The sequence below is a fragment of the Mytilus galloprovincialis genome, chromosome 12, assembly GCF_965363235.1.
Source record: "Mytilus galloprovincialis chromosome 12, xbMytGall1.hap1.1, whole genome shotgun sequence".
Lineage (NCBI taxonomy): Eukaryota > Metazoa > Mollusca > Bivalvia > Mytilida > Mytilidae > Mytilus > Mytilus galloprovincialis.
This window is the reverse complement of record NC_134849.1, coordinates 65,429,793-65,442,316: the sequence shown is the minus strand read 5'-3', so window position 1 is coordinate 65,442,316 and position 12,524 is coordinate 65,429,793. Positions and strand designations below refer to the sequence as shown.

At 32.7% G+C, this 12,524-nt stretch overlaps 1 protein-coding gene and 1 long non-coding RNA gene across 3 annotated transcripts in view; both read left to right on the top strand.

Moving 5' to 3' along the window:
- Positions 1 to 12,251, top strand: part of LOC143054574 (uncharacterized) — a 111,032-nt gene extending 98,781 nt beyond the window's left edge. For both annotated transcript variants that reach the window (XM_076227594.1, XM_076227595.1), the window contains exons 22-23: positions 1,719 to 1,746; positions 11,711 to 12,251. In XM_076227594.1, coding sequence (XP_076083709.1) covers positions 1,719 to 1,746; positions 11,711 to 12,117 — 435 coding nt within the window. In that variant the 3' untranslated portion in view covers positions 12,118 to 12,251. The remainder of the gene's footprint in view (positions 1 to 1,718; positions 1,747 to 11,710) is intronic.
- LOC143053443 (uncharacterized) lies at positions 3,321 to 5,363 on the top strand. The gene is made up of 2 exons (XR_012971348.1): positions 3,321 to 3,606; positions 3,935 to 5,363. It is a non-coding gene; the product is annotated as an uncharacterized LOC143053443 (long non-coding RNA).
- Positions 12,252 to 12,524: the final 273 nt, after the last annotated feature.

Sequence of the window (12,524 nt, the reverse complement as noted above, 5' to 3'; positions counted from 1 at the left end):
TAAGTCAACATGACCAAAATTGTCAGAGAACCCCTTAAGGAGTTATTGTCCTTTATAATCAATATTGAACAACTTTTCGTCATTTTTGTAACTTGTACAAAAACCTTCTTTTCTAGAACTATGGGCCAAATTTAACCAATCTTGGCCACAATCATTACTAGGGTATATATTTTAAAACAATGTGTCTAATGACCCCGCCTACCAACCAAGATGGCCGACATCAGTAAAAACAGTAACAGGTGAGTGACACAAGCTCTTGAAAGTCTCTAGTTATAGAAAGAGAGAAAGTGTAAATAACAATTTTGTTCAACAAGTAAGATCTACAACTAGTCAAATTCCTTAAACTGAAATTACAGGTGAACGCTATTATGCTTTAATAGGATCTACAACTAGTCAAATTCCTTAAACTGAAATTACAGGTGAACGCTATTATGCTTTAATAGGATCTACAACTAGTCAAATTCCTTAAACTGAAATTACAGGTGAACGCTATTATGCTTTAATAGGATCTACAACTAGTCAAATTCCTTAAACTGAAATTACAGGTGAGCGCTATTATGCTTTAATAGGATCTACAACTAGTCAAATTCCTTAAACTGAAATTACAGGTCAACGGTATTATGCTTTAATAGGATCTACAACTAGTTAAATTCCTTAAACTGAAATTACAGGTGAGCGCTATTATGCTTTAATAGGATCTACAACTAGTCAAATTCCTTAAACTGAAATTACAGGTCAACGGTATTATGCTTTAATAGGATCTACAACTAGTCAAATTCCTTAAACTGAAATTACAGGTGAGCGCTATTATGCTTTAATAGGATCTACAACTAGTCAAATTCCTTAAACTGAAATTACAGGTCAACGGTATTATGCTTTAATAGGATCTACAACTAGTTAAATTCCTTAAACTGAAATTACAGCTGAGCGCTATTATGCTTTAATAGGATCTACAACTAGTCAAATTCCTTAAACTGAAATTACAGCTGAGCGCTATTATGCTTTAATAGGATCTACAACTAGTCAAATTCCTTAAACTGAAATTACAGGTGAGCGCTATTATGCTTTAATAGGATCTACAACTAGTCAAATTCCTTAAACTGAAATTACAGGTGAGCGCTATTATGCTTTAATAGGCGTCTTGTTTAATGATACATGAACTTAGTTTATTTCGGTTAAAAAGTAGAAACAGGATGGGGTTAAAATTTGTTACACTTCAAATACTTTGTCAAACCTTCATAGAAATTTATAAAAAAAATAATATTTAGAGATAACGTTTGATGCAAAGTTTTGAAAATATATTTTCATTTACATTATTTTTCTCATTAAATGGACTAATTATTTGTGTTTACAATTAGAATGTACAGACCGTCTGCGATTTCATTTTTATGACATATAAAAAGGTTGTAAACCGTCATGATGTGTTCTGAAACTTGGACAGACGCTAATCTCCAAGACCCAAATATAGCATCTCAAGGAAAAGTTTGATTTTTTTTAAATTCTGAATTCTTATGATAAATGGACTCTTTGTTAAATCAACTTTAAATTATAAACCTGCCAGCAGCAATAATAGGTGATCAGCGGGGATACGTGGAACCCGGCCTTATGAATTTTTATGGTTCAGTGACTGCTTGAAAATAAATAGTTTTTGTAAATCCAGAAAAAAATTGTTTTTAAACACACAAACTTTATATAGTGTATAATTTTCATTTTTTCAGGTAAGAAGAATCAGAATTGCAGAAACAGGTATGTAATTAGCATCTGTAAATGACAAATATAGTAGATTCTTCTGAATAGATTCTGATGTAACTTGTTGGAAGATTTAAACATAACTTAATAGCTGTAAATATTTTTGTTAACCTAATAGGTAAATACTGTAAATTCAGAAATTATCGCAAGGTTTTTATTAATGTGAATAGTGCGACGGGGTTAGTATTGCAACAATTGTAACTTGTATTCTGATATCTGATATATGGCAGATTCCAAAAAGAAAAGAAAATTTCCGTCAAAAAGAACAAATTAAGAAAAATAATACAACTGTTATTTGAATGATAATATGTGAATGTTTTATTGAATAGTAATGTTATATAAAGCAAGCAAACCAATTATTGGATATGATTGTTTCCATTAAAAGTAGAAATGATCAAAACAAGTTGAAAAATGTGAAATGTTTGTCGGAAATTACTTTCCATTTTTTGACAAGGTTCATGTTTTACGAGGCTTTAAGTTGACACTGATATAATGGTTTTTATTAGTGTAGTCTGATTATTCAAACATCCCTGTTTCCAAATCTTTTGCTTTTCTGTTGTTAAAAACATCTGTAATATATTTTTATGCCCCACCTACGATAGTAGAGGGGCATTATGTTTTCTGGTCTGTGCGTCCGTCCGTCCGTCTGTTCGTACGTCCGTCCGTCTGTCCCGCTTCAGGTTAAAGTTTTTGGTCAAGGTAGTTTTTGATGAAGTTGAAGTCCAAACAACTTGAAACTTAGTATACATGTGCCCTATGATATGATCTTTCTAATTTAAATGCCAAATTATAGTTTTGACCCCAATTTTACGGTTCACTGAACATAGAAAATGATAGTGCAAATTTCAGGTTAAAGTTTTTGGTCAAGGTAGATAGGTTGATAAGATCATACTAATTTTAATGCCAAATTAGAGAATTTATTCCAATTTCACGGTCTACTAAACATAGAAAATGATAGTGCGAGTGGGGCATCCGTGTACTGTGGACACATTCTTGTTTTTTCAATTTCAAATACCTTACTTATTAGATGCTCGTCTGTCAATAAATGTTATGATAGCAACTGTTTCATAAAAACTTGCCACATCATTGTAGGTACTTATATAAGCCTGTTAAAATTGTATTTCATAATGTACATAAAACATACACATTTTGGATCTTTCAATTTACATTATTTAATCAATAGTTTTATCAAATCTGTTGCTAACATAATTTCTGTCAAACTTGTCATTTTATGTTAGCAACATTTGGATGTTAGAGTTATCTGTCCTGGGTTGAAATCTTTTTGAATTTCAGGAAGCAGTATTTTGCAGGAGTTCTTTATATGACTTTCAACTAGAATAAGATCTCCAATGTTGGTTAAAAATCTCAAATATATATTGTCCGTCAAATTTATTTATGTAAGGGTGCAATCAACAGTTTTTTCTACGACGTCACATTTTAAGGGACCATGCATAAGTGACACTTAGTTGTGGACTGATTAATAAAGATACTTGTATAAAACTAGATATCACTGGAATCAGAATGTTCTCTAGTTTATAATGAAATAAAAATAATGTGTACATTTAATATATTAAAAATATTCCATTCAATGAACATGGGGGAAAAAGGTCTAATTTGAACATAAAAAACTTGAAACCAGGTCATGTGCACACCCATGAACACATGATCCATGCACATTTTACATAATCAAAACTGTATGAAATTTGTAGGTTTTTACCTGGCCTTTCAAAAAAATCTTGTTTCAGGGTACGGTTTCCTGCTCCGAAAAGAGCTACAGTGGCTGCAAATAAGTTTTCAATTTTCACTGCCAAAAAAACGGGATGTTTACAGTGTTGTCTCCCCTCAAAACATGTAAAGGTTAGAGGTATAGGGGGAGGGTTGAGATCTCACAAATATGTTTAACCCCGCCGCATTTTTGCGCCTGTCCCAAGTCAGGAGCCTCTGGCCTTTGTTAGTCTTGTATTATTTTAATTTTAGTTTCTTGTGTACAATTTGGAAATTAGTATGGCGTTCATTATCACTGGACTAGTATATATTTGTTTAGGGGCCAGCTGAGGGACGCCTCCGGGTGCGGAAATTTCTCGCTACATTGAAGACCTGTTGGTGACCCTCTGCTGTTGTTTTTTTATTTGGTCGGGTTGTTGTCTCTTTGACACATTCCCCATTTCCATTCTCAATTTTAAAGTTAATATAATTTTTAAAATTATTTCAATCATTCAACCTGTTTTAATTGAAAGCTAATTAACTAATTTTTACAATCAAATACAAAAAACATGATACTTTTTCACCAATTGAGTAAATAAACAGGGGTTTCCCTCCATGGTTATTTTTAGTCGGGGAATAACCCCTAGTTTTTTATACGAAACTGTTTATTGCACCCTAAGCACAATCTTATGTTAGCAACAAGTCCATCAACATCTTATGTTAGCAACACTATTTAGTCCGTCAAATTTTATGTTAGCTACAATAATGTCCGTAAAATCTTACGTTAGCAACAAAAAAGTCCGTCAAATATTATGTTAGCAACAAAAAAGTCTGTCAAATGTTATGTTAGCAACAAAAAAGTCCGTCAAGTATTATGTTAGCAACAATAAAGTCTGTCAATTCTTATGTTAGCAACAACTTAATTTCTGTCAAATTTTATGTTAGCAGCATTGTTCATGTCTGTCAAATCTTATGTTTAGCAACTCCAAGATAATCCTTTTTAAAAGTTATTCCAATTCCTTTTTTATTGGTGCAGATGTTCAGAAATGTTTTATTCCAATTTACCTTTCATATCAAATCAAGATATACATCCAAACCTTGAAAATACTGAAGATTTTTTGTGTTGCTAACATAAGAATTTTCCGTCAAAATGTCTGTCAATTTTGTTATGATAGCAACATTTTTTTAAGGTGTTCTTTATTTTAAAAATATAATGTGAATAGATCTATTTTTTGTCAAAAAGTGTTTACTTATATAAGTATAACATGTATTTCAAAACAGAACTTCATTGGTGTTGATTTTGTTAAACATAATTTTGGGAACTTTTCAACTTTCTTATTTGGAATCTGCCATATGCATTTGTATGCATAATTGCCTTAAATCACAATAATTGATCTCGCATTATTGCTCGTTCTTCATCAATCACAATAAGCATACAATTCGTGGTCTACTCTATTTATCCTATTGTATATTTATAGGATTTGTCTATATCGTTACATATCTATGTTAATGGCATTACAAATATAAATAATAAAAGATTACGTTGGTGGCATAAAACAAACTATGCCTAAATTTTCTCTTTAGGTAACAGATATTTTAAATCAAAGTATTATTTACGAGCAGTCAACAATCAAATACCGAGAACAAAACAAGAAATAGAATATTCTCAATAATTCATTCCGCTGATATTATTTTAATAGACAGGCTTCAAGCTGTGGTAAACATGGTAAACACAATAATATATTCTTTGAAGATGGAAGACTGAAAAAAAACACCATTCTTACATCAGACCGTTATATTTGCGACAAAAAAAATCAATATTAATACAACCAAATGATATGAGGTCTAAACTTCCGGTCTGAGTTCCACAGACCATCATGTGTATTTAGTGATATGTGTTGTTTGAAGAATATTTTTGATTTATTTTAAACAGGACCAGTCTGATAGCAAGTGAAACTAATTATTATTAAGGCTTTTATATTGATCAGGTCTGAATTTAAAAACAATGTTAACAAGGGATACATATTATAGTTATTTGATTTATAGCAAAAGTGGCCGATTAAACCATAATGTTAAAAAAAGCCCCCTTTTATCCTGATTTATCCTCCAAATATATATGTATACATTATTTATTAACACTACAGATCTGTGTAATATATGACAATTACAGAATTATAAGATGAAAGCATTCAGGAATATTTAAGGTGTTTTATACCATTCCTGACTTGAAGATCGTTTAAACACTCCCCTTTTGTTGGAGAAATTTGGTTGATTATATAGGAAATCACTGAAGCATGACTAGAGCCTCCCCCCCCCCTTTCCAGTGATCTGGAAGGTTTTTTCTTCCCTATGGGCCCAGGGCCCCTCAAAAATAAATTCAATGGGTCATTTTAAAAAATAATTGGCCATGTTGTCAAATAAGTGGGCCATTTGAATTGACTTCTGTAAAAAAAATTTGGCAAGGAGGTGTTGGTACTTACCTTTATGATTTGAAATAAAATCATGGATATTGTTCCTGTGATTTGGTTATTTCAATTTCAATGAATATACAATAACTTCTTCCAACCCGAACAATATTTAAGTTAACCTTTATAAATTTACAATGTTTAAACTGGTACTGTTACCTTGTTCATGTTCATGTTTGTTTTTTTTGTACATTAAATTTTCAGGTTCGTTCGCGCCCAATACACTTTTGCACACTACACGTTCGCACCTCGCACGTTCGCACTCTACACGTTCGCGCCCAATTTTAATTAAAATTCCAGTTGAATAATTGGAAAATCATGATTGTTGTTATAAATTGCTTTGGTGTAAGTAAAACATTCAAGATTTTAAATGAAAAACACAAAAGATATAATTGTTTTTAACAGCTTTGTCCCTTTGATCTGAAACAATAAAATATATATATAGCAATACACTATTATAACACAAAAATGATAAAATTTATTCAACACACAAAACAAAACGTAGTCAGAATCTCACTTTATTTTGAAACAAGTCAATGAAACAAAGTTATAGCAACACACTAACCAAAACATGATTAAGAGTTATTCAACACAAAATAAAACGTTGACAGAATCCCACTTTATTTAGAAAGGATTATTATTCTTTTTAACAATACACTATCCAAAACATGATAAAGATTTATTCAACACAAAAAAAAAATACTGTCTCACTTTATTTTGAGACAATGACAACAAATATAAGAAAACACTTGCCAAAACTTGCTTACAAAGCTATAGTTATTAAACACAAAACCAATTAAAATTGGGCGCGAACATGTAGGGTGCGAACGGACTTTGGGTGCGAACATGTTGGGTGCGAAAGTGAAAGGGGGTGAACTTGAATGAGTGCGAACGTGAATGAACGCGAACAGCCCCGGATTTAGGTCAGTATACGTCAGCGGGCCCCACCTTAGTTCTAGATCCACCACTGCACGCTGAAGCCTGATATATAATTTAACATTGATGTTATTTGGCTTGAACGTATATATTCCTAAGTAAACGTGAGTACATAGTAAAGTCCACATCCACTAGTACAAACATAGGACTTTTCATAACCAAACCGTACTTTGAATCCCTATCTGAAGCATCCTTCTAAAATTACCAGACTTGTATATGTGGTTCATACGTGTTTTTCGTTTGTCTTTTCTCATCACTTGGCGTCCGTCATCATTCGTCTTCTGTCATTCGTCGTTGTTAACTTTTATAAAAATCTTCTCCTGAAACTACTGGGCCAAATTTAACCAAACATGGACAAAATCATTATTATGGTATCTAGTTTAAAAATTGTGTCCAGTGACCCAGCCAACCAACCAGGATGGCCACCATAGCTAAAAATAGATTATAGGGGTAAAAGCAGTTTTTGGCTTGTAATTCAAAAACCAAAGCATTTAGAGCAAATCTGACAGGGGGTGAAGATCTATCTGCTCTAAAATTATCAGTTCAATTGAACAACTGGTTGTTTGCTGCCCCTGAATTGGTAATTTTAAGGAAATTTTGCCGCTTTTGTTATTATCTTGAATATTATTATACATGTAGATAGAGACAAACTGTAAATAGCAATAATTTATTGCCCTTTATTGTCAATTTTTATACGGCCGTCAAAATTTTGAGAACGACTTATCCAAATTTCATGAAACTTTAAGTAGTTGTTTCTTATGATGGTCAAATGATCTGTATACTTTTTGATGAAAATAAGATTAAAACTTTTTGAGTTATGGCACTTTGTAACTAAAACAGGGGTGTGTTTTTTTCACATGTCGCAAAAGCGATTTTTGTCAAGCCTGTAACTTTTGTTGCAGAAAGCTCGACATAGGAATAGTGATCCTGCAGCGGCGGCGTTAGCTCACTTCTTAAAAGCTTTATATTTTAGAAGGTGGAAGACCTGGATGCTTCATACTTTGTATATAGATGCTTCATGTTACAAAGTTACCGTCAAGTCAAATGTCCAATGTCCTTGTCCTCATTTTCATGGTTCAGTGACCACTTGAAAAAAAAGTTCAATTTTTTTGTAATGTTGAATTCTCTCTTATTATAAGTAATAGGATAACTATATTTGATATGTGCCTACTTTGCAAGGTCCTCATGTCTGTCAGACAGTTTTCACTTGACCTCGACCTCATTTCATGGATCAGTGAACAAGGTTAAGTTTTGGTGGTCAAGTCCATATCTCAGATACTATAAGCAATAGGGATAGTATATTCGGTGTATGGAAGGGCTGTAAGGTGTACATGTCCAACTGGCAGGTGTCTTTCTTTAACGAAACGCGCATATGATGTACGTCTCGAGTTATTGTTTAAAACATAAAAGGTAACATGTTTTGTTTATTTTCAAGTCAATATATAGACAAACCTTGTATCTGTCGAATTAAACTATACCCCTTGCATCTCTGACAAGTTTTAATTTTATTTAATTATTCATAAATGTATTTGGGATTATTTAAGCTTCTTTGGTCAAAAAGGGGTCTTACAGAACCTACTCCTTTGATACGACTGTCATACAAGTGAGAGGTTTAGCGCTATAACACCAGGTTCATTCAACCATTTCCTAATTTAGAAAATGCCTGTATCAAGTCAGGAATATGACATCTTGACCTCATTTTCATGGTTCAGTGGTTATAGTTAAATTTTTGTGTTTTGGTCTGTTTTTCTCATACTATATGCAATAGGTCTACTATATTTGTTGTATGGAATGATTGTAAGGTGTACATATCTAGCGGGCAGATGTCATGTAACCTTGACCTCATTTTCATGGTTCAGTGGTCAAAGTTAAGTTTTTGAGTTTTGGTCTTTTTAACTAATACTATATATGCCATAGGTCAACTATATTTGGTGCATGGAAATATTTTATGATCTTTATGTCAGTCGCACAGGTTTTATTTGACCGTGACCTCATTTTCACGGTTCATTGCTCAGTGTTAAGTTTTTGTGCTTTGGTCTTTTTTTCTTTAAACTATAAGTAATGGGTCAACTATATATGTTGTATAGAAGCATTGTTAGCTGTACATGTCTGCCTGGCATGGTTCATATGACCTTGACCTCATTTTCAAGGTGCATTGCTCTTTGTTTAGTTATCTTGGTTAATGTTAAGTTTATTTGACAGTTGTAATAAAGCTTAGCTTGTAAAGTTAAGCTTTATACTTAGGACTATCAGCATAATATCAATGATTAGTATAGAAGGCGAGACATTTCAGTGTGTGCACTCTTGTTGATTATTGCTTAAAACGATTCAAAATTTCATTTTTGAGTTATTCAGTATTTTGTAAAAAGGGGGAGGGTATTTTATTACATGTCGCGCTGTATCTCAAAAACGATTTATGATTATTCCTTAAAACTTTACACACTTCTTTATTATATTAATCCTAAGATCTGTTATACTTTTTGGTGATGATTCAAATTTTATTTTTGAGTTATTGAGTATTTTGTAAAAAAGGTAGAGGTTTTTTTTACATGTCGCGCCGTATCTCAAAAACAATTTATGATTATTGCTTAAAACTTTACACACTTCTTTGTTATATTAATCTGAAGATCTGTATACTTTTTGGTTTTGATTCAAAATTTTATTTTAGTGATATTTAGTTTTTGTCGAGCCTGCAACTTTTGTTGCAGAAAGCTCGACATAGGGATAGTGATCCAGCGGCGGCTACGGCGGCGGCGGCGGTGTTAGCTAACTTCTTTAAAGCTTTATATTTTAGAAGGTGGAAGACCTGGATGCTTCATACTTTGTATATAGATACCTCATGTTACGAAGTTTCTGTCAGTCACATGTCCAATGTCCTTGACCTCATTTTCATGGTTCAGTGACCACTTGAAAAAAAAGTTAAGATTTTTTGTAATGTTGAATTCTCTCTTATTATAAGTAATAGGATAACTATATTTGATATGTGCGTACCTTGAAAGGTCCTCATATCTGTCAGACAGTTTTCAGTTGACCTCGACCTCATTTCATGGATCAGTGAACAAGGTTAAGTTTTGGTGGTCAAGTCCATATCTCAGATACTACAAGCAATAGGGCTAGTATATTCGGTGTATGGAAGGACTGTAAGGTGTACATGTCCAACTGGCAGGTGTCATCTGACCTTGACCTCATTTTCATGGTTCAGTGGAATTATAGTTAAATTTTTGTGTTTTGGTCTGTTTTTCTCATACTATATGCAATAGGTCTACTATATTTGTTGTATGGAATGATTGTAAGGTGTACATATCTAGCGGGCAGATGTCATGTGACCTTGACCTCATTTTCATGGTTCAGTGGTCAAAGTTAAGTTTTTGAGTTTTGGTCTTTTTATCTAATACTATATGCCGTAGGTCATCTATATTTGGTGTATGGAAATATTTTATGATCTTTATGTCAGTCGCGCAGGTTTTATTTGACCGTGACCTCATTTTCACGGTTCACTGCACAGTGTTAAGTTTCTGTGTTTTGGTCTATTTTTCTAAACTATAAGTAATAGGTCAACTATATATGTTGTATAGAAGCATTGTTAGCTGTACATGTCTGCCTGGCATGGTTCATCTGACCTTGACCTCATTTTCAAGGTTCATTTGTCTTTGTTTAGTTATCTTGGTTAATGTTAAGTTTATGTGACAGTTGTATTAAAGCTTAGCTTTATACTTAGGACTATCAACATAATATCAATTATTAGTATAGAAGGCGAGACATTTCAGTGTGTGCACTCTTGTTTGTAAAAAAAAAGGAGGGGTTTCACATGTCCTGCCGTATCTCAAAACCAATATATGGTTATTGCTTAAAACTTTCTCAGAAACCACTTATGATTTTACATAAAACTTCTACACAAGACGACGGGCGTATCATGCGCTCATGGGGCAGCTGTTTATTAACAATTTTCATAAAATTTGTAAATTTTTACTAAACATTTTTCACTGAAACTACTGGGCCAATCATTACAGATAGAGATAATTGTTAGCAGCAAGAATGGTTAGTAAAGTAAGATCTACAATCACAATCATTAAAACACAATTTTGTCATGAATCTATCTGTGCCCTTTGTTGAATATTCACATAGACCAAGGTGAGCGACACAGGCTCTTAAGAGCCTCTAGTTTATATAAATTAGACTGTTGGTTTTCTCGTTTGAATGGTTTTATACTTGGGGTAATTTATTATCTTGCTGTTTGTTGTGAGACAAGGCTTCGTGTTGAAGGTCGTACCTTGACCTATAATGGTTTACTTTTATAAATTGTGACTTGGGTGAACAGTTGTCAAAGTTACCAGACATGGTTTGCACTGCGGTCGCCATTTTAGCATTTTGCAAGAGAAAAAAAAGAAACAATCGTTGAACTTTGAGACACATTTACTCTAATTTCCATATCTCACAAAATTCATATTAGTAGTCCAGTTGTCTTTGTAAACTCATATGATATTCTGCCATTAAGACAAAATCATCAGTGTTCAAAATGACACAGGTGCACGATCCTTTTATGTTATTATTCAGTAAAAACAATTTAAGATCATTAAGATAATAGAAAAAAGCAAATGGAAGAGGTGTTCTCCCTGCCTTACTCAAAAGGAAAGGAATAAAAGAAAAATCTGAACAATCTGATCAAAAATGAATTAGAAATCTGTCCTTTAATCAAATGTTGTTAAAGTTTCAACCAGACACCAGGCAGCCAAACAGTTTTCTAAGGCCGCTATATATAGTAGTTGGTCTATAATATATCATCGAACTACTGGTTTTCCTTATTTTTCAAATAGGCTATATTAAATTATTTGTGTTAATTTATACTGTCATTTCAGACATTCCGTCAGAATACCTAGATTGTATTCCAACAGATGAAATTTTAGATGCTTTAGCTCCAAAAATCGGTCAGGTATTTTTCCAACTTGGCACTGAAATGGGGCTCGCAACTGCAACACTGGAAAGTATTCAGTATAAATATCCACGACAGCTAATAGAACAGAACAGAGAAGTCTTGTTCACTTGGAGAGATGACAGAACAGTGACACCTACAATACGGATACTTGTACAGGCATTAGCAAACATTGGAAAAGGAACACTTTTACAGAACGTTTTTGAGAATGTGGATCCTAATACTCTTAGAGGTTCAGAAAACGTGACAGGTATCGGTGCAAAACCAAAGAAAAAGTCAGAGCAAGTACCACTGAGTCAGCAAAAGATGCCAAAGAATTGTTCAATAGCTTAAAAGGCATCACAAAGTATGGTCAGATCCTACTTGAGGAAATATAAACTGTAATAAAGACAAGAATTGAACATCATGAATTAATCCAGCCGCGTTCTGTCTAACATGAATATTGTTAAATAAATTGTATCTTTGTTTTGTATGTTATGTTTTTAAGTGAATAGAGAAGGTTTGTTTCTTGTCTGACACTACAGTTATCATTTAATTCCTATCTATTGTTCAGGTTTTTTTCAAATTATTGTTGTAACTGCATATAATAGTAATAGTTTTATCTTTTTAAACCTATGTTTTTACCTAATGACTACATGTAAGTCATGATTCAAATATTTCGAAAAATGATATATGATTTAGATTGCAACTTGCATTATACTCTATACACGGCCAAATATTTCTATAATTTTGAATAAACA